At 50.1% G+C, this 22068-nt stretch overlaps 1 protein-coding gene across 2 annotated transcripts in view; it reads left to right on the forward strand.

The window, feature by feature from the left end:
* The first annotated feature begins 1182 nt into the window (after positions 1–1182).
* The window catches only part of DSCAML1 (DS cell adhesion molecule like 1), a 325010-nt gene continuing 304124 nt past the window's right edge, over positions 1183–22068 (forward strand). The window contains exons 1-3 of one of the 2 annotated variants that reach the window (XM_016134882.2): positions 1183–1357; positions 16864–17181; positions 20373–20519. In XM_016134882.2, the coding sequence (XP_015990368.2) occupies positions 1312–1357; positions 16864–17181; positions 20373–20519 (511 nt within the window). In that variant the 5' untranslated portion in view covers positions 1183–1311. The remainder of the gene's footprint in view (positions 1358–16863; positions 17182–20372; positions 20520–22068) is intronic. The other variant, XM_036220304.1, reaches the window with a different exon arrangement.

Consider the following 22068-nt stretch of genomic DNA (forward strand, 5'->3'; position numbering starts at 1 on the left):
AGTCTAGTTCTGCCATCTGATCTTGAGCAAGACATTTTGGGGAAGTAAATTTTTTTCCTTCTGTTTAACGGAGCTAAACAGAGCCCTCTCTGCCTTGCTTCCTCCTTCAAGCTCCCTTCTCCCTGCATACCTCAGAGAACCAGGTCAAAGTGTGCCCAGCCAAACAGCCAGGGCATATCAGTGTGGCCTCCAATACTCTTTTTGAGAGGAGGTCCAGTTCTGGCTGATTCCATTCTCAGGGCTGCTGTGGACCCCTTCTCTGGATCCCACATGGGCCCTTACTTCGGAATTATGGCATAAGGGCTTTTGAACCATATCGACTTTTTCGCAGCTACCTGACACAGTCAGCTTTTGTCTCAGTGCCTAACTTGGTGTCTGGCACACAGCAGTTGCTCAACATTCATTTTACGACTGAGAAGGTACCCTAGCTCAAGCCCTGTTCAATTACATGACAACTTTATGCAGGTTGGTATAAGGAAGAAGCCAATTTTTCCTGGATGAGGAAGCTGGGGGAGGAGGGAAGGATAGTGAATATACAGGAGGAAGATACACCAGATACAGCAGACATTGATTTATTTATTGCAGATCATGTCTAAATTATCCCAGTGTGCCAAGTGCTGAGGAAAATTCCGACAGTACTGGGGCAGGCTGGATTCAGCTGGGGCTCCCTAGGAGGCTGACTTGCAGAAGTAACTAGGGGTTGGAAGGGCATGCAGCTTTGAGCTTTGAGGTGGGGATAGCATGAAGAGGCACTAAAGAATCGTAGTCTGGATTTTATTCAGAGCATCCATACTCCCTCACCCAAGGGGGTAAACTCAGCCCGAAAAGGGCAGGGAGCATTCGCCTTGGGTGGCTGAGCCAGGAGACACTGGGCGTCCTTGGCCTGAGCATGGCGGGCTCTTGGCACACATATGACACGTGTCTGTATGCGACCAAAGGCTCGGAGCCAGTGGGTGGCAGGGACCCCTGGCCTCCCAGACGGCAAACCCCAGTCAGGGTCATATGGTACCGACCCCCGTCCCTGTGCCTGAGCTTGTGGGGCTGGGGGCCGTCTGGGCTCAGGGCTTGCGCGGCGCTCACCACCCGGGGTGCCGCGGGGGGGCGGGGAGAGCGGCCGCCTAGCCCAGCCCTGCCGATGACAGGAGCTAGGGAGCGGAGGAGGGAGGAGCCGCTGCCGCCGAGCGCTCGGCTGAGGAGCAGAGAGAGCGGGCGCGGAGTGCGGGCGGCTGCGAGCGCGCTGAGCGGGGGAGAGGCGCTGCCGCACGGCCGGCCACAGGACCACCTCCCCGGAGAATAGGGCCTCTTTATGGCATGTGGCTGGTAACTTTCCTCCTGCTCCTGGACTCTTTACACAAAGGTGAGACCCTCGCGGGCGGCAGGGTGGAGGAGGCGGCCTGCGGGGGAGCGCGCGGCTGGCGCCCAGGCGGGGTGCCAGGCTGGCTCCAGGTGTCCAGGGGACCAGCCCCGGTGCCTGGCCCCGGGTGGGGCACAGCAGGGACCGGGCAAGCACCCAGAGAGAGGCCAGGTGAGAGTCCGTCCTGGACCGCTCGGCCAGCCACCCGTGCCTACCGTTTTGGGGCAAGCGGATGTCGGGGTGATGGAGCACGAGCCCCTCATCTCCTTGTCTGGCCGCAGTTCTGCCCCCGGACCCATCCTCCAGCCCCTTGCCCGCCTCCTGCGCTTGGTGGCACTGGGACCCCGGGGTGCCCTCCCAGTCGAGGGGTCCTCAGGCCATGAGTGTGTTCACCTGGGAGTCCTCGCTTAACCGGGCCTCCGACTCGGCGGTTTACGCCTTCTCAGCCACTGTGCGCCCCTCCGCCGCCCCAGACCCCCAGCGCCGCACCGCGTGGGGCTCATTCACGCCTTGGCTAGAGCAGGGCGGGAAAAGGTGGGGGTCCCGAGAGCTGGGATCCCTCGGATAGCAAGTTTGTTCTCCAAACCCAGAGGTCGCCTTCGGTTAACCTCACCTCACCCCACCTCTTGCCCCCGGCATTAGCCCTGGCTTCGCTGTGCGGCCGTGGCCACCTCCGGCTCTGCGCCGCAAGGTGCGAGATTCTCCGCTTTGGCGCCTGGTCATGGGGACAGGTCTTCGGTCGGGGGTGGGGGCGTGTCGCTTTCCCCAGAAAGAAGGCGTTGCTAGGGGTGGGTCCAGGTGTCCGGCATGTCCAGACCTGCTGCTGGGGCGCTGCGTACCTGATCCTCGAAGTAGCCGAGACTGGGAGTTGGAAGGGGGCAGATATTTCCGACCACCGTCACCTACACACCAAGTCAAAATCAGGCGGTCCCTGGCGGTCGGGCTTTCAGGCTACCGCCGAGGACGTGCTCGGCGAGCGCAGATGGCGGGAGATGAGGCGGCCGAACTCCGCGCCCTTGCGCGGCGGAGCACACACGCTCGTACAAGCTCAGCTTTACCAGTTCAGCCCTCTAACTTTTCTCCTTCGCTCCCTGGGGGTGGCTTCTGCCCCCTTTGCCCAGGTAGTGGCTGGGTTGGAGCTGCAACTCTTGACCCCTAGGCGGTGGGGGAAGGGCAATCCAGCAGGGGGTTGGCGCTTCCGGAGGGGTCCTGTCCTTCAGTACCTACGACCCAGGGGTCTGGAATCTGCAACCTGCTGGAGCTGACTGCAGTATCTTGTGGGTTTGGGGGAGGAGGGTGCCCCTTATTTTATTCGTAAATACCTCCCAGTCAAAGCCAGACTGAAGGCCAAGATATTGCTGGGGCTTGCCTAGAGATCGGGTAGGAGGCGGAGGGTTGGGGGGGGGGTGGCTTTTGAATAGCAGACTAAGTAGGTGAGTTTCTCTGACCCGGTGGGGCCACTGGGTGACACACCAAATCTGGTGTAGGTTGAATAACCCTTCGCCCCACCCCCTCGCACAGCACCCTCTCATCCCACTTTAGCGGAGCAAGAAAACTGCCTGGCGTTCAACACCGGCCCACCCCCCTCCAGCACACACAAACCAAGTCTCCCTCTCCCCAGGCTCTTCCTGCCTCCCTCTGCCCCCGCAGGCTGGCTCGGCTTGCAGCTTTAATTACATTAATATTAAAAATACATAAGGTGAGGAGCGGCAGCTTTCTCACTAGTTCTCTTTCCACCCTCCCCACCCCAAGTCTTTTCCATTTTGTCCGGAGAGAAAGCACAGGCAAGAGCTGCGGCCACACTCTTGCACAGCTTTGTCCTCAACCTCCACCCACACCCCCTTTCTGGAGGACCTCTTTCAGAGCAGCCCATTCCCCAGGCGTGGAGGTCCCTTAGCAAATATACCTGAAGGACTCTCCCCTCCTCTTTCCAGAAGCTGGACATTAATAAATGAAGCTCAAGCTATTTGATAGGGAGGGAACAGATGGAGGTGGGGGTGGAGAAAGGCCCAAAAAGCGACAGGAGAGCTTGAGGGGCAAAATCTTTTCCAACTTGAGAAGGAAGTTGCCACTGACCTTGGGCCTGTAGGTGGGCTGCAGGTGCCAGGTGGGGCAGCACCTAAGTGGCCTTTTGGTCTGCAAAGCCCCCGCCCCTCTGCCATTCAGCAGCTCCAGCATCTGTGCTGGGCGCCAAGGCGACTCGCCAGACAGGCCTTTCTTTTCCTTCGTGTTTTAATTGGGTCTTAGGTGCCAGGCTGGTCCCTGGGGCCTGTTCTGCTTGGGGTGGCATGGCGGTGGTGGGGTGGGGGGCGGTGATGGAGGCTGCTGGGGGAAGATGTGATGTGGTGAGAGCAGGGAAGATGAGGTCTGGTGTATTTTTCTCTCCCGTTGCCAGTCACCCCCGCGGCACCAAGGAAAATGTAAATGTGAATGTTCAAGCCTGTTACAGAAAACAATATCCTCCTGCAATAATTTGTACGTCCATCTGTGAGGAGCGGGAGGAGGCAGAGAGAGAGGAGGAGAAAACAAGATGAGATGGCTCGTCCTCTGGATGGAATTAAGCAGTTATTGAATGTGTTTTAAGCTTCTGTTATTTCCATTCCTCTCAAAATACCTTTTTTTTTGATGAAGCCTAAGCTCAGACTGATTCCCCAGAACTGAACTGGGAAGGTGTTTTAATAATCGGTTATCAAGTCTCCGATAACTGCCTTATTATTGCCAAAACAAATCCAGATTTGGGCAGCCAGATGAACCCCAGTGAGGCTCTCTCTGTTGTTACATCCAGCGTGCCAGCATCTGTGTTGCCTGCATTTGCATTTTTACTGTGTAAAAGAACGAGCTTCCCCGGCACTAAAATTCCTGTTTTCTAAAAGCCAAAATAATGGGTTGCATTGATTTTTTCATTTCCCACCCCAACCTCTCGGATGGGGACTCATGGTTCTTCTCTCTTGAGAAGACCAAATTAAAAGCCTTCGTCAAGCCATTAAGAAAATCTCTAACACTCTGTTCGGTGTCTAATTAAAAGGGGGAGGGGGTGCTGGGGGAATATGTTTTAAAATCTTGAGATGGCAAACACAACTTAGGGGAAGCAGGTGAAGGACCAGTAAGCATCGGAGAGGGGCAGGTGGGCAGAGAGGCTCTCGCTACTAGAATTACATGGGAGAGAATGAACTGCCATGATGCCCAGTGAACCTTTCAGATGCTCCATATTTTGGGGCCTCAAAGTCAGCTACCTGAATATTTTTCTGCAGCAGAATAGGGGAGCTCAATTAGAAACAAAAAGCAAGTAAGCAGTTGACCCAAAGGCAGCGCTTAAGTTGAACAGATAGATCCCAGGAGACTGGCTGGAAGGGCTTATTTTTCTTAGATTGAGGGATGGGAGGAGGTGGGCAGGCAATGGGGGTTTGGCCCAGTGATGTTTTGCTAAAGAAGCAAGACGCCAAACAAATAGGCTGGGAGCCTCCAGACACAGGGTGGGAGTCTGCCCAGATTATCTCATGGGCTTTTGGCACTTGACAGAGGGGTGCAGACCTCAGGTCCCCCTTACCTTCTCTATGTCTTCAAGAATTCCATCCGTGTGACTTGTTTGGTCCCCTGCTGAGCCTGGTGAAGGATGATATTATTTGTGGATGAGTTAAAGAGAGTGTGGATATTGAGAGCTTTTTTTTGGGGGGGGGGAGACAGATGCCAGGCTGGGATATTCTTCCCTCTACGGTGTTTCTTGAGGACATTTGAAGCAGTCAAGAGGAAGAGCTCCTGAAGTGCTTTCTCAGCCCCTAGCCCGGAACAGTCTGGCCAGCACCCAGTTGCCTGAATAGGGTGAGCCACAGGCAGCAGAGATGGCAGGGTGCTGGGAACCCAAGGACAGGCCCTGGATTTGCATGCAATTTGCATTCGGATTTGCATCCTCACCTAGCCAGGTCAAGAGCCTCACCCTCTGTGAGCAGCATCTTGATCTCAGCCTCAGTAGCAGCCAAACAGTGTCTTTTTCCTAGCATGGCATGGGGGTAGGGCAGGAGCTGAGAGAAGGACTGGTGTTTTTGGTAAGGTGTCTCTCTTGCCTCTGAGTTTTAAGCCTGCAGGCGCTCAGCACTGCATTTTTCATCTGGCAAGGCAGCTCTGGAGCTTTCTATTGGGGTAGGATGGGTGGCAATGGGCAGAGACACCCTAAGGCAGACCAAACATGGTGTGTGGGTTGGCCCTTTTGTGCTGTAAGAAGAAGAGGTTGAAGAGAGGAGCACATCAGCTGTGGAGATAGGGCCAACATAGACCTTCTGGTGAGTGCACCCCTACAATAGCAGAAGCTGGCTGTTTAGGGCTGTGGTCAGTAGGTGGAGAAGCAGCTGCTGGTGAGAAGGGGGTCTGATGTGAGACAAAATGCTTTTTTCCCCTCCTGGTTTGTCAACGTCCAGCTTAAGAGGGGGTTATGGCCTCTGAGAGATTAGGGAAAGAGCCCTAGCTTTCTTATTCCACACTGTTGAGGCCACTCCCATCATGTGTGGTGTTCAGTAAGGGTTGTAGGAAGGCGGCACTGTGGTCTTAGAGAGAAGAGTGTGTAAAGGGCTGGGAGCAGCTCTTGAGGAGCAAACACTTCAAGGCAGCTGGAGTGCTCCTTCCCAGGGAGCCAATTGGGTTGCATGCAGTGGGAATGTGGCCTCAGGAATGGTTTTGTCTGCATTACCAGAGTCCTGAGCAAATCCCTCCCTGCAGGTACAGCTCCAAGGCCTCCCAGGGTGTTTTTCTACACATTTAATGATCTGGGAGGGCCCTGATCCACCTGGAGCCCATAGAGGTTTCCAGGGATGTGGGGTGGAGCCTCGGGGAATTGTTGGAGATAGAGAGCGGGAGGGCCAATGGGCAGATATCAAACTCTCCCCCAGCCCCGGCCCCAATTCTTTCAACCAGAGCATTTTATATACTGGAATTTTGCAGGAAAATAAAAAGGACTGTAACTCACTGGTGTGGTAGAAATTTCACATTTCATTCATATCCTGGCTCTGCACTTGCTTGACATGTATATAACTTCGGGCCTCTCTGAGCTTCACTTTCTCTAGCTGTAAAATGAGCTTAAAGAAGATAATGCATGTAAAGTAGCCAGAGCATAGTTGGTGCTCAATAACGTTAGACCTCTTCTTTTTTTCTGCGTTGCCCTCATTTTCCTTCCTCTGCCCCGACCCCAAAACAGACCATTAGGCCTTGTACCGAGCAGTTATGTTAATGAGCTGCAGTTCTGGCCAAGCCAACTGGCTTACACTCTGTACCAATAAGGAAGACTGAAAGATGGCCAGGTCAGGGGACACTGTTGATCCCTTTCTGTTACTTGGCTGGGTAGCCTGCAGGACTCATCTTTAGCAAGATAGCTGAGGACATACAAGCATCTGGGTGTCCCTGGGGAGCCCTGCGTACTCCCTTTCCTGGCCATACCTAGTGGCAGCAGTGGAAAAGGCGAGGGCAGAGGTTGGCTCCAGACTTGGAATTGCGGGTGAGGCAAAGGCCAGTCTCCTACCTACCAAAGAAAGGCTGGGGTAGGTTGTTAAATCCCTACCATGGATGGACAGAGTAAGAACTATTTGGAGTTAGTGCCATAAAGCCAATGTAAATTGCCACACGGGGTGAGCCCCATACATTGTAACTGGATGGCTTCCTAGGTCTCTCCCTATTGGGATGAATCTCGCTGTTTTTCAGGTAGTTTTGTGTAGAGAGAATATCCCTGATAGCCCATGACCTTAGGGGTCCCTGGATCACTCTTCCCTCCATGACCTAGTCAGCCACAGAGAGGCAGTACATGACCTAGAGGTCAAGTGCTGCCTATGGCAGGTTGTGACCTGTGGGTTTCATGAGTGTGGGGTAGGCTATGAGCACAATATAGCCTGTGTACCCTGTTTAACAGATGTTTGTCCAGTGCTGGTTTAGCATGAACAGAAGTAGCCTTGGGTACCATGCCTGCCATCCAGCTGCTATTCCCCTCATCCATTTAGCCACCCCTGGCCCCACCTCCCTGTACCCTTGCTCTAAATGACGCTTGCACTGACAGTTTCCAAGGTCACTATCTTCGTTAAGAATAGAGTTATTCAAATGCTAGTTGCCTATCCATTAAACTGTGTGCGTGCGTGTGTGTGTGTGCGCGCGCGCGCAAGCACATGTGTTGGAAAGAGCATTGTCCATGGACCTAGAGAACAAAGCTCAGCCTGTCTAATTTAGGTACATTACCTAAGAGTTCATGTGCCTCTATTTCCTAATCTGTAAAATGGGCAAAATTACCAATCCTGACTGTCCCACAGGGCGCTTATTATTGTTTGTGTGCAAGAAAGATGAGGGGCATATAATCGTATATCATGTGACGACATTTTATAAACTGAACAAGGCAACATGTAAACACACACATGTAAAAAGCACGCAAAGACCAGTTTCAGCTGTATAAATGCTCTGCTGAAATCTGAGGCATAATTACTGTCATTTCATCATACAGGAACAACGAAGGTCTCACAGCTGTGTGTAGCTGTCTTCCCCTCCCTGGGCCCCCCACATATGAAGAATTTTCCTAGCCTTTGCTTTTCATCAGCATGGGAACAGCTGATAAGGCACAGCCAGGCTGGCAACAGTCTTCTTGGAGCAGACTTGGCAGATTCCCCTGTGGCCCCAGTGTCCAGTGAGGGCGGAAGAGCCTCTTCTGGCTCCCTACCCTGGTCCTCAGATGCATGCTTCTTCATAGTCTTCTGGACACCCTTCTCTGAGGGTGATACTCCCTGCAGAGAATCCACAGTCTTGAGGGAAGAGCACTAGGCTCTGTGTCCTACCTTGTGTGACCTCATTTAAGGTGATAGCAATTACTGGAATCAAGGTCTTGAGAACACTATCGAGTCAAGGTCATGGACACCCTGCTTCTGGAGTGGCCTTCCAGAGTCACAGGGTCTGGGAAAGGTAGAGGATTGGCTCTGGGGGTGTGAGAGGTAGAGGACTTGCTTGGGGATGACTGCCATAGGCAAAAGGCTTCCAGGGTGATAGTCACCTTTATGGACTTGGAGTCCTTCCCCTCATCAGATGCCTGATCCCCTCTGCAGCTTTCCCACAAGCACTGGCTCTCTCTCCGCTTTAGCACTTCCAGCCACAGGTAACTCTTTCCTTTCAAGGCAGCTCACTCCTGGTCACACAGAATCAGCCGAACCCTGTCTTGGTCTTGTTCCTTCTGCTCACTGGCTCTGGTTCCAACTTTTAGGCCACATGGATCCAGGTGAAGCTCTCTTGACAACTATTTGATAACTTGTAGATAAATGTGCTGCCCATCTGAGGCCTCTCCTCTAGGCATCCAGCATCCCTGGTCCCTCTCTTGTGCTGGTTTCATTTCTCCATGCTGCTCCTCCATTCCTGGGTTGCTGGTTCTGAAAGTGGAGTGGCCAGAATTCAAAAAGTGGTGGAGACAGGGCTCTAGTCTGGCTAGCTGTGTACCTGGGGTGAATTACTCTACTTCTCTAGGTCTCACTCTCCCCATCTGTAAATGGAGGAGATTGGACAAAATAATCTCTTAAATCCCTCAAGCACTAACAATCTAAATCTAGGAATCTCTGGGGACAACTGTGCTGTCTGAGCCAACTCCCTAGAAAGACCTTTCTGGGCATACAGGGCCTTCCTTTGACAGGCCCTGTCTAGAAGAGTGTGCAAGATTAAAGAGTCTGTTTGACTGTCAGCTGTTGCTCGTAATTTCTCCTGGAGCTGATGGTGAGGGGCCTTGTAGGTTGAAGGATGACTGATCTTTAATGGGTCTCATAGGTTTCTGGTTGCTGGTTATACGAACTATGGTTGTGCTAAGAATCTTTTTTTTAAAAAAGGAAAAAATTTAAAATAAAACGTGTTTCTGATGGACGGAGGTGGAGCACTTGGACACTGAAGCAGTGCTTTTCATTGGGGTAGAACCATCTCCCTAGGGGCATTTGGAAATTGGGGGTGGGGCGAGGTGGTATTTTTTGGTATCTCAATAACTAGAGTAGGGAGTTGCTGGCATTTAGTTGATGGGGAGATGTCTTAGAGATGAAATGCTTGCTGTCTGGGACAGTCCTAAATAAATCAGAATTTTCATATGGTTTTCCTTCATTGGAAAACCCCCTTGTGGTATGTTCGCATCCTGGAGACAATCTGAGTCTAGAACGTTGTGTGCCCATTGAGAAATGCAGCCCAAGGTAAGGGAGGCCTGGGTTTGAACTGTAGCTCTGTCATCACTTAGCTGTGCAACCCTAGGAAATTACTTGACCCTCGAAGAGCCCATTTTCTTATCTGTAAAATATGATCTCGTACAGTAGATACATTAAAGGGTTGTTGTAAGGATTAAACACCCTATAATATAGGTGAAGGGCTCCTCACAGTGCCAGGCACAAAACAAATGCTAAAAAGAAATGGTGGGCACAGTCATGGTACAGATACTAGTAAAGCAGATTGCTAGGTCTGGGGGAAAGCTGTGGACAGAATGCATGGGACTCAGTCCTGGCAGCTCTTTCTTGTCTGAGGGGAAGTACCAACTCTGCCTGTAAACTCTCTGATGCTGTCTGGGGAGAGTCATCCTACCCCTCCCCAGGCTGTAGATTCAGACTGTCTCTAAGGTGCCAACGCACAATAGGGAGGTTTCCTGATGACGGAGCCAGACCTATCTCGGTGATAGTTCGGGTTTTGGATACACACAAGGTTGAGCTGAGGCCCCTCAGGCTGGTCCTCTCCAGACCTAGTTTTTCCAACTGTGCGATGAGAACAATCAGAGTTAAGACAAGTAATATATCTGGTATGAAAGTCTCTGTGTAGAAATGCATTGGAGTAATCAACCTTGTAAATTAACCTAGGAAAGCTTGCCAGGCCACATCTGCATAAAAAACTCTGCGTGAGGCATGGGTGTGGCAATGCTTCGTTGTTGATTACACCTCTATTATTTTATTAACTCGATCACCAAATTAAGTTAATGTGGTGTACAGGTCCTATCAGCCAAGGCCATGAGAACTGTCTATTGTTGGGAAAGGTGATTTTGAAGTCCAGGTATGGCAAATCTGCTTTTTTTCTAAGGAATGTTACTCAGTGTAGACAGAGGACCACCTGCATCAGCAATAGCTTCCTTACCCCATGGAAGACTTGGTGAATCTGTTTTCTGGTGGGTCTCTACTTTAAACAAACCCTCCAGGTGATTCTTATACATATGTTTGAGAACTACTGTCTTAAGTTGTTGTTAATATTATTATCATTATTACAGGTGAGAGGTAAATATTTATCACAGGATTTCTTTCACAAATATTAACTGCTATACAAACTAATGACCCTTGAGGTAGATACATCACCCTCATTTTATAAATGGGGAAACTAAGGCACAGAGAAGTGGGAGTAATCTTACACTACTTACAAGTGGCAGAGCAGGGATTCAAACCTGGGGAGCCTGGTGCCAGAGTTTGGGTGGTTAACCACTGTGCTAAGTGTCTGAAACTGTGCAAGACCCAGGGGATAGAGTGGTGACCAAGACAGGAAGCTCAGAGCCCTGCAGGGAAGCCCTGCCCACTCCTCCTGCCCCCTGCTCCCCTAAAGACTCACTACTTCCTCCCATCCACACTAGCTGTGCTGAGGCATGGATACCCCTTTCAAGTTCTTGTTTATCTGGGGTTAGGTATATCGTAGGGGCACCAGCACTGTCAGATATTCCTAGATGAAAAGTCCAGGGAATGGGATAAATAAATATTATATAGGAAGAGAACAAAATGACTCACTTTGCCCTGTGGAAGTGGCAAGGTGTTAGTTAATATTTCAGTCTTCTCGGGTTGTCATTTACAATGATTGGAGATGATGACATGACGATAATGCACTATGCACCTAGGAGGAAGCCTCACTTGGTTAGACACCCACATTTCAACCAATGGGGACCCATGGGTGTTGAATACAGAGGTGTCCGGTTTCCTTTGACAAACTAATCCCGATGGCCAGATGCAGAGGGAGAGCGAGTAAGTTGATGCAATGGATATTTAGGTTTCAGTGGTGACCCTGGGGGCAGCCCAAATGCCTGGGGGTGATTTCTGGTTTAAAAATATTGCTGTGCTATTTCTACACTTCTAATCTCCTAGCGATTTGGAGCCTGTTTTATGAAACACGGCATCGGGGTGGTGCTCAATGTTAAACGGAGGAGAAGATTAAATGGGTTTAAGTCTGGGCGTCTGTCACATCACAACCAAGCCCATAACTTCCATTTCCTATTAAAAATCTATTTCCCCCTTTGACCAGAAGAAGCTTTGCTGTTGATCTGAATGTCTCTCTCTTTATTTGTGAAGTGTTTCCCCCTCCTCTTCTTCTTTTTGTAAATATGCCTGGTTCTGTCTACAGAGGGAAGAAAACGTTGGGGGATGGCTGGAATTTGAGGGGAAAGTAGGAGTTTCTTGTCCAAAGATTTGTTTTCCAAATTAGGACTGGCTTCCAGAGAAGAAGTGAAGAGAACCCTCATCAGGCCCCGAACTTTGAACCCTTCAGTGTTGTGACGGAAAATACTTGGGCTTGAGAGCCAGACAGACTTTGATTGAATGTTGGCTCCGTCTCCGTCTAGCTGTACGATCTCAGAGAATTCCTCCCCATGAGCCTCTTTTTCCTCACCTGTAATGAAACTAACAGGACCCACCTTGTACCTTTGTGTAAGGATTAAATGAGAAAATGCCCTTGAAGCATACAAGCCAGTGGCTGGCACACAGTAAGCGCTCAGTTGATGTTAGCCTCCTTTCTTTTGAGAACCCAGTAAGCCTTCAGGGAAATGGGTGTATGACCGAAATGAAGTTAGGCATAGGCCTACAAAAACGTGAATAATTGCAGTCACCTCTGTCATGGGATAATTCAGTGTGCACCTTGGAAGAAGCCTGCAGACTTCCCCAAAGCCTTTCGCCACTGAGGGCCAAATGTGTCAATCCAGCTGTTTTTGTCTCTTCTCCCCCAGTCCCACCCAGTGCTCCTATTTCGAAGGCTTCTATAGAGTCCCCCAAAGATGCCACCATCTTACCTGCCTCCCGGGGGCAGGGGGGCAGGGGCTATCTTTTTTCTAGGAGTGCCTTCATTCAGATCTTCCTTCAAAGCTCAGCTCAAGCCCCCCATTCCTGAAGCTTTTTCTGTGGCTGCTGAACAACTTACCTTCCCCTCCCAGTGGCTCACATCTGAATCAGTACTCAGCCCTTGCTGCACACCGCCCTAGGCTATGGGTTAACCCTTTCTGTTCTCTGTCTCAGTTGTAAGCTCCTGGCAGGTGGGGCCATTCTCCTTTGTCTTTGATGTCTTCCACCACACCTGGGGGTCTGCTGATCACGTGGAACAAAAGTCTTTCCTGGTCCCTGGTCAGAAAGGAGCAGGGGAAGGAGAGCATTGAACTGTGCAGGAATAAGCTGAGAGGAAGTAGGGATGGAGAGGTTGGAATTCTGCAGGGCTGCAGAGGGGGGCTGTGTCTTCAGTTACCTTTTGTGAGTAAACTTAGGCACCCTGGATCCCTAAGGGGAATTGCTGGGACAGGAATAGCAACCCCTTCTCTCATATTCTCATATCCTCATTATGGGGAACCAAGTACTTTCACATTCTGTTTTACCTTCTGGGCAGCCCTAGGGGGCAGGTAAGATGGTGCAAACTTCCCCCTTCTGACATTGAAGCTCAGGCAGGAAAATGGGCTTGCCTGAGGTCACACAGCAGGTCAGGGGTGAGCCCCAGGAGGGAGATAGCTGTCAGACTCTTTCCAGGGCTCTATTATATCAGCTTCCGTGCTCCTCTTAAAGCTTGCTAAGCCTTTGTCGCTGCTCCAAAGACTCCAACAGGAGCCTGAGAAGGAGGGAAAGCCCCACCACCGAGGCCACACCAGGCTCCATAAGATTGGAGTGGGGCCCTTGGGTCATTGCTCCTTCCCTTCTATGTTGGGGTGACTGCGCACACCCACTGCTGCTGCAGCCGCTCACTCTCTGGTGCCCTTGTGCCAGCGTTCTTGAACGTAGCAGAGAACTGAGGTGGTCTGTATCTCAGTTTCCCCTTTATGGATTTGCTCATTCCTCTCTGTTGGCAGGTAGGGTGAGGCTAAATTAATGTTTATTGAAGGGCTTCTGAATTTTAGGCCGACAGGTGCCTTGTGATGGTAAAATATGAGCCCAGCGTAAGTGCAAAATGCTATTGTTTTACACCTGAGGGTGATGTTTCATGATGGCAATGCACTGTCAGAGCCCTAAGCAGAAATGAATGGTTTGTCTAATCCTCCCCAGCTCCCCCAGACTCAGAAGACAGCAGCTCACATCCCAGGGTGGGAGAAATATGAGGCTACTCTCCTTTTGCTATAAATCTGCTGTTTCATCAGCCCTGACAGGTGGCTGGACAATCCCAGTCAATTCATCAATTAAATCTACCCATTTGTAGTTGCTGAGAACCCCATGTCCTTGGCTCTGGCAGGATCTGAGGCCCCCCCAACCCCCAAGTGTAGGAAGGCTGCTGTCATTGTGGCTGGTGCTCCTGGTGGGAGGAGACGGAGGCCTGGGAAAGGGGCTGCCTGGGCAGATGGGAACCTGGGACAAATCTCCAGCCAGGAGAGGAGGCTAAGAACATGCGTTTGCGGTGAGGTTGGGGTGAAAGAAGTGATGGGGAGGGGAACCCGGCCAGGAAAACCAGATTTGGTAGTTTTATTTGTCTTCATTGTGGTTCATACAATAGAGCAGTTCCATCCCCAGGCTCTGAAAGTGAGGCAGAGTTGGGTTCTGGTCCCAGCACTAGCACTTATACTCTGTGTTACTTTGAGTAAGTTAGTTAACTTTGAGTCTTAATTTCCTTGTCCGTAAAATCGAAATATAATAATAACATCCTTAGGGAGTCATGAAGATTGAGATAACATCTATAATGAGTCTTGGAAGGAGCCTGGCCTGTAGTTAACAGTGAAATCCATGGTAGTTATTATTATTTCTGGTGGTATTACCATTACTGGGATGACATCATACTTATCCTTAAATATTTTCTTACTCTGCCCCTTGAATCAGATAATTTCTGAGTGCCTCTTCATAAAGAATCTTTCTGAGTTTTCTAAGCCCATTTGTCAGGTACAGTGTAGATCTCTTCCTTGATGGAGTTTTTTTGTTCCCAATATCCACAAAGCTGCCATAGTAAGGGTATCTGATTAACTAAGTTGTCTCAGGAAGCACCCAGAACCCCAGAGTGATGACCCCTGCTCCCACAGGCTAAGTGTTGCCTGAAACGTCAAGTCCAACAAGAGGCCCCTTTCAGGAGGAGTGTGTGTGTGTGTGTGTGTGCGTGCGCGTGCGTGTGTGTGCGTGCACAGGTATGCAGGTGTATTAATCCTGTTCTTGGCCAGTTGAATATGGAAATTGGTGTCCAAGTGAAAAGTCCCCCCTTCATTAGTGCAGTGGCTACATCACCTAACAGTTGAGAAATCAGACTCTGGGCTTAGATTGCCTGTGTCTGCATCCCAGAGACCTCACTTGCCGGTTTTGGGGTCTTGGGTGAGTTGCTTCGATCTCTCAGTGCCTTAGTTTCCCTCATTTGTAAACTGGGATAATAATAGTGCCTACCTCATAAGGTTTTGGAGGATTAAAAGAGGTCATCTAAGTTAAGTGCTTACAACAGTGCGCCTGGCACATAGAAGATGCTTAACAAATATTTGTTGAATGAATCTCCATAAGGAAGTCTTTCAAAAGGTGAGCAGTTTCATGGAACGGGAATCTGGTAAGCATGGATCTTAAGAGAAGCCTTCCAAAGCCTCAGTTTGCTTACCTGTGAAATGATGTGCTCTCATGACTTGGAGATTACTGTAGCCACTGAGAGTTGGGCATGCTCTGAGCTTCTGAGGGTCCCTGGGTGGGCCACTTTCCTCTTCCACAGAGAAGACTCGCTCCACCATCAACAATGGAATTGTCACAAGGGGAGGCAGTGTGGAGAGGGAGGATGGAAAGGCGATGGTGCTCCTCCTGTCCAAGAGCCTTTCAGCCACTAAGGATGCAGTGCCTGGTGGGGACAGCAAATGCATTTGCTGCTAAGAGAACGCCCCTGACACTGCAGCAGCAAGGAGCCCATGAATGTGTTTTCCAGCACTGTTGCTAATGGCTTCACCGCGGCTTTTTATGAGATGATGTGAATTGCTCTGACCAATAAGACTTAATGGCCTCCTTCAATGAGCTGCCTGGTATATTCCCCCTGGAGGCTCTGCTCAGAGTTAAGCCAAGAATATTAATACAGTCCAGATGCAGGCCCTCCCCCTTTCCATAAAGTTGTGGAAATTGAGGTCAAGTTGGGTCCCCTGCAATGTTCTTTAAACAAGCAGCAGAGTGGTTTGTTTGCTCCTTGATCTTCCTGGTGGAGAGGGAGTGCCTCACAGCTGGAGACCTGGGACAAGGCTCTCTTCCTCTGGGTTTGCCTCCACTTGTTCAGAGGTGGCCTTTCTTACAGTGTCAGGTAGGCTCCTTAGCAGGGAAGGAGGGCCCTGATTCCACCACTCAGGGCTGCTTTCCATAAGGGCAGGAAAGACAGAGACCCTAAGCTGGGATGAGAGTTGCAGGTGTCCCTGTCAGGTGTCCCTGCCATTTTCTGGTAGCTGTAGTTGTGAGCATGTTCTCCCATGTGATCGAGAGTTGCAATGGCAACATGTCAGAGATCGTGGGATCTTCCAGCCTTGTCCATCCTCCCCGCATTTTACAAGATAAGGAACAGATGATCAGAGAGGGGAAGGGAATTCCATGGTCAGTCATGTCAAGGCCAGATTTAGAATCTGGTGGGACTTTTGCTCCCCAAGCTCAAATTTATCCACCTGCAATACTGTCAGTCATCATTCAGCCCTCTGGGGCTAAGCATTTTCCAAACTGACCTACAGAAGTAGAGGACAGATCTCAAGGTCTCCTGCAGTCTTTTGTCTTCCAGGTAAGCATCCCCGCTTCCTGCAGCCATTCCTCCGAGAACATACTCTTACATCTACTGCCTTTCAGCTGTGGTGTGGTGGAAAGTGCACTAAATCTCTTTGGAACAATGGGCTCGCATTTTGATTCTGTATCCTGTTGACTGTGTCATCTCAGCCAAATCATCTAACTATTTTCAGGCTATAAAAGGGAATAACAAAAAGGAAGTGATACCATCTTCTCTCAGGTTTGAGCAGATGAACTCAGGTACTGGGCTTGAACCTGCCTATGTATAGTATCTGCTCAATAAATATTTATTATCTAAGCAATTTCAGTGTCGCTCCTAAGGTGTGAGTGCCAATAGTGGACCATGGCTTCAGACTCTCCAACACCTCTCTCCGTGGACTTGGCCTAGCATGGTAGATGAGATGTTTCAACTGGTGCCATTCCTGTGCTAGGCTGGAAGCTTCTGTAGGGCAGGAACTGTCTCTTATTCACCTCTGCCAGTGCTTGGCATGTAGTCAGCACTCATAAGCACTTACTAAATGACTGGTGCTCCACTGTTACCTGGGTGTGGGCTTTGCATGCCTGCTAGCCTGTGAAGGTATTATTAGAGTGCTAACAGAGCCTCTCTCCTCTCCTCCCCTGCAGCCCGCCCTGAAGATGTCGGCACCAGCCTCTACTTTGTAAATGACTCCTTGCAGCAGGTGACCTTTTCCAGCTCCGTGGGGGTGGTGGTGCCCTGCCCGGCTGCAGGCTCCCCCAGCGCGGCCCTTCGATGGTACCTGGCCACAGGGGACGACATCTACGACGTGCCGCACATCCGGCACGTCCACGCCAACGGGACACTGCAGCTCTACCCTTTCTCCCCCTCCGCCTTCAATAGCTTTATCCACGACAATGACTACTTCTGCACCGCGGAGAATGCTGCCGGCAAGATCCGGAGCCCCAACATCCGCGTCAAAGCAGGTAAGGGACCAGACACTCACTCCCCTACCATGGAGCTCAGTTTGAAGGGCAGAAATGGAGAGTGGGCAGCACCTGTCATTCTGAAGACATGTGTCACGTGCTGGGGGTGGTGCTGGCAGGGGGAGGGTTTGGAAAAAGTCAGTCCCTCAAGGAAAGTTTTGTTGTTCTTTGGAATCTTAGCTCTGCCACTTACTGCATATCCTTAGCGGAGAACACACCTTTTTGAGCTTCAGTTTCCTCATCTGCAAAGCTGATACCAGTACCCACCCTGTCCATCACTACATGTGATGATGGTTAAATGAGATAACACTTATTTAAATTAAGTGCTTATTTCAGTGCTTGACTCATGGAAGACATCCAATGAGTTTCTTGGGGAGAAAAACCCTTTTTATTGAAATAGAATATATAAAGAGAAGCACTTATTATATGTATGCAGCTTGATGAATTTCTACATTTTAACTAATATCCAGATCAAGATAGACAATATCAGTAGTTCAGAAGTCCCTCTCATGCCCTTTTCTGCCACCACAACCCTAGAGTCACAGTCCCAACTTCTAACACTATTGATGCTTGGTGATTTTTGTACTTTATATAAACTGAGTCCTACAATATGTATTCTCTTGAATCTTTGGCTCCCTAGTGGTGTGTGTAGGTATAGGATTGCTGTATAGTATTCTGTTGTTTGACCGTTCTGTACTTTATCCATTCTGCGTTTGATGGACATTCGAGTGTAATATATCTCATGAGAACAGGCATTTAGGTAAAATTTATGATGGGAAACATAGCAACAAAGTATTTTGGTCTTTGGAAGAATTGATAGTGTCAAGGAACTGAGGGTTTCTCAAATGATCTCTTTAAAGAAAATAGAAAGTCACATGTGTCTGGGTTAGGTCTGCAGGCCTGGAATGTCTTAGATCAGCTACTCTTATCTAGGATGTCATGATACATGACCCTGTCATCATCAGTTTTAAGATGTGTCTCAAATTGTAAAAAAAAGCACTAAGGTTGGGGGAATAATTTTCTTAGAAGAGCCTTTTGGGTGGGAGAGGACAGGTAGCATTCTAGCCAGCCCACTGCAGTGTCATGAGGCCTTGAGTGCACCATCTTTCCTGGCAGGGGAGAGTGGGTTCTAGGGAAGGTGTCCCAGCCTGCATGCCTAGTGACAGACCCTGCAAGATCTCAGATTCCCTGGGTCCTTCTGGCTCAGGAGTGCCTGTCACAAGCACAAGGTTCCAAGTAGCTGGGAATGGGTGTGTGTAGGGGATGAGGTGGGGTAAGAGTTCTTGATTAAAGAATTGGTCTTCATATTGTTGGGGAGAGAGTGTGGACCCAGAGCCATGCCCAGAGTATCGTCCCTCGGGCTTCCCATGCAATTGCTTTTTGGGAATAGGTCCTTAGCACTGTTTTCCTAATATGATACCAGGTGCTAGGCTGGGAGCCCTGAGGCCAGGATTTGGAGCCTGGAAGATTGGGCTAAGAGAAAGTGATGTCACATTTCCTGTCACATACCCTTTACTGGGTTAGGATTAAATTTTCATAATAATCCTATAAAGTGTTTCTTACAAATGAGGGGACTAAGACAAAGAGGAGTTAAGTCACTTCCCAAGAGCATGTAGCCAGTTAATCACAGAGATGTAGCTATAATGACACACAACATTGTTGCAGTGCTTTCCATAGGCCAGGCTTTCTACATGCTGCATTGTTGTTGTTGTTGTTGTTGTTGTTGTTGTTGTTGTTGTTACTTATTTTCTTTTAAAGATGAGGAAGCTGAGGCACAGCTGCTCAGGGGAGAAGGCAGGGCCTGCTTGTTTGACACTCCTAACCACTGGCCTTTGCCGGCTCCTGGGACTATCCTGGTGGGGGTGGTATGCCCTAACCCCAACCCTTTACCTGCTTCCCCTCTGCCTCCCTCCAGGGTCAGCTTCTCTTAGTCGCCTCTCTGTGATCCCCACAACCAAAGGCAATGCCTTCCTCCATTCCTTTCTGTTTACCCCAACTGTATCTCTTCCTGTCACAGCTACAAAACAGAGATGGGAAAGAATAAAGACCTGGGGAGGGCCGGGAAGGGCTGACAAACTGGAAACACAGACAATTAACAGGCTCTTGATGAAGCCAGAGGGGCTGCAGGTGCACAGCCAGAGGGGCTGCTGGGGCCTAAGTGTCGTCCTGGCAACCATGGCAGGTAGAGCAGGAGGGCACGCTGCCCAGGTGCCTGCTGTGGGACAAGGTCGGTAGGCAGTGGGGCTCTGGATGCTCCAGCTCTGCTTGGCAGAAAAGAAGTGGAAGGACAAAGTGAGCCCCTGAGAGAGGCCAAGCAGAAGAGGACAAGGGAGAGGCTGAGGCAGGCCCCCTGGCCCTACCCCTAAGGCTGGGCCAGGCTCACCCATGGGACCTGACATGTAGAGCGGCTGCAGGTGACAGCACAGCAGAAACCAGGAATGGGACCACGGCAGGAGGCCTCCATTACACCATGGGTGAAGTGATAGTTCTGAAGGCAGGGGCAAGGCTGGAGGACTGTTCATGTCTCTGGCGTTCTTCATTTTCAGAGATGAAGATAGTTTCAAATATTCTTTCCCACAAAATCACCAAGCCCTCCAGAAAGTTCTGTTTATATACTCCATTTTCCCCAAACTGCTTTTCACAATGAAGTAGCACAAAAATCTGTTGTTCGATTGTGTGTCAGTTTTTATTTTGGCAATTTATGGTCACAACTATTGCCTCCTGGGCCCAGGAATAATGTAGGAAATCAAGTTTGGTTTTCTTAGAGGAATTCTAGCGTATTTCCTTATTACCCACACATACCCTTGTTGAATATGCTCACATTGCAAGGCTTAGGTACTTCCCTCAAGGTCCTTACAATCTAATACAGCTTGTTAATATTCTCCAAAATTGGAAAGGTTAGAAAACGGATTATGGTCTGGCAGGGGAAGGCTGGATATTTCAGAGGGAGAACGGGCTGCCCAGTGGAACAGGGAAGAGGTTGCCAGAGAAGAAGGAGCTGCACAGGCAGGAATAAGATCATGAAAGGGACTTCTGGGCTGGGTAAGTGGGAGGTAGGAGGAAGAGGTGATGGAGGCTGAGGCTTGGAAGTGTCGAGGGAGTCACATTGGCTTTCTCAGCTCCCCCCCCCAGCCGTGTCCCAGTTGAGCCTTATGACACTGTCATCTTCCCCGCTCCCCATCTCTCTGCAGTTTTCAGGGAACCCTACACCGTCCGGGTGGAGGATCAAAGGTCAATGCGTGGAAACGTGGCCGTCTTCAAGTGCCTCATCCCCTCTTCAGTGCAGGAATATGTTAGCGTTGTGTCCTGGGAGAAGGACACAGTCTCCATCATCCCAGGTAAGAAAAAACCATGGGGCCACGGCGCCTGAGGGGGCTGGAGTGGGAGGCAGAGAAAGCAGAGGTGCTGAGTTGGTTGTTGAGCTCACCAAGATCTGGAGGTTGGTTCTGGCAAGCAATTTGTTATTGTTTGGAATACTTTGGCCAAAAAGTGTCTTTCATCTTGGCTGGGTACATCTCTGTGTGGGGTGGCGAAAACTCATGTGCCAGTGGCCTTGTTGGGTGTGGAGTGGAGTCCCCCTCCTTCCTGACCCCTGGGTCTTTGCTTGTCCTTGCCCTTTAGAATAGAAGGCCAGGCCTTATTTGTGAAAGGTTGTAGGGAGAGGTGGATCGGAGGCTGGTTTGTGGTCCGTGTTCCTCACTGAACGACTAGAGCAATGAGCACTGGATTCTCTCAGGAGTATATAGGACGTTTTTTCCCGTTGGTTGGCTAAACACCCTGTCAGAATTCAAGCCGGCGTCACTCCCTGCCTGGCAATGGGAGCAGAAGTTAATAACATGTCGCAGGTTCACCTTGTTAGAGCTGTTGTGATTGCGAGCCTTTCCTTGTCAGTTTCTTTCTCCTATTCAGGGTTGTCCCTTCAACAGGAAAACAGATCTAGACACCCTAAGAGAGGACCCTCAAGTCCCGCAAATGCCTCTAGGCTTCCAGTTACAAAACCATGGTCCCCCTCTCCTTGTTCCAGCATCCCTGCCCTTTATCCTGGCATACTGCAGAGGCTCTGCTGCCCTTTCTTTCTCTACCAAGGACCCTGGTTTTCCTTCCTGTAACATGGAGGAACTTGACCCAGTGCTCTCTGAGTGCCCCTCCAGCATTGATGTCCCATCACTGGTCATACAAAATGATTCTTTAGTTCAAGGTTTTCAGGTTAGTTGGGGAAGACAGATTTCTGTGTATGAAACCTGTAAAGCAGGGGCTCTCAATCCTGTGACACATTTGAAACTTTGATAAGCTTTTTAAAATACATCAGTGCTTGGGCCCGGCCCCTTGTCAGTACCTCTAGGAGTAGAAAATGGGTGCCAGCAGTTGTAAAGCTCCTTAGTTGGTTCCAGGGTCTAGCTAGGAGAAGAATCCACACTTAGGTGTATTTATAGCTAATGTGGCAGGCTACTTTTTTTGAGACATTAATTTGTATTTTGCTCTTGGTACTTCTTTTTTCTCTTAGTTCCAAGCAGTTGGCCAGGCCATTATATCTTCTGGCCTCAGAACTTATAGTGTGACAGGAATCCAGAGTTACATGAAGACAGCTGCTCCTCCTGCCTTTTGTAAAACCATAAGTGAATAGGAAGGGTTAAGATGGGTGCCCTGGCTGGGGAGGAGAGCCTCTGAGGGCAACGAACAAACAAGAGACGAATGCCAGAGACAGGGATGGTACTGTAAGGAGGGGTTGGACCCCACAGGGGTGGCTTTGTGAGGCTCCATGGGATCTGGGACTGAGAGGCTGGGTTCTTGTGTCCCAATGAGGCATGAGGCACACAGGGACCCAAAGGGACCATGCAGGCAGGGATAATGGGGTGCTGAGGGCCAGAGAGACCCTGGACCCTGGCA

The sequence above is a fragment of the Rousettus aegyptiacus genome, unplaced genomic scaffold, assembly GCF_014176215.1.
Source record: "Rousettus aegyptiacus isolate mRouAeg1 unplaced genomic scaffold, mRouAeg1.p scaffold_m13_p_5, whole genome shotgun sequence".
NCBI classification, from domain to species: Eukaryota; Metazoa; Chordata; class Mammalia; order Chiroptera; family Pteropodidae; genus Rousettus; species Rousettus aegyptiacus.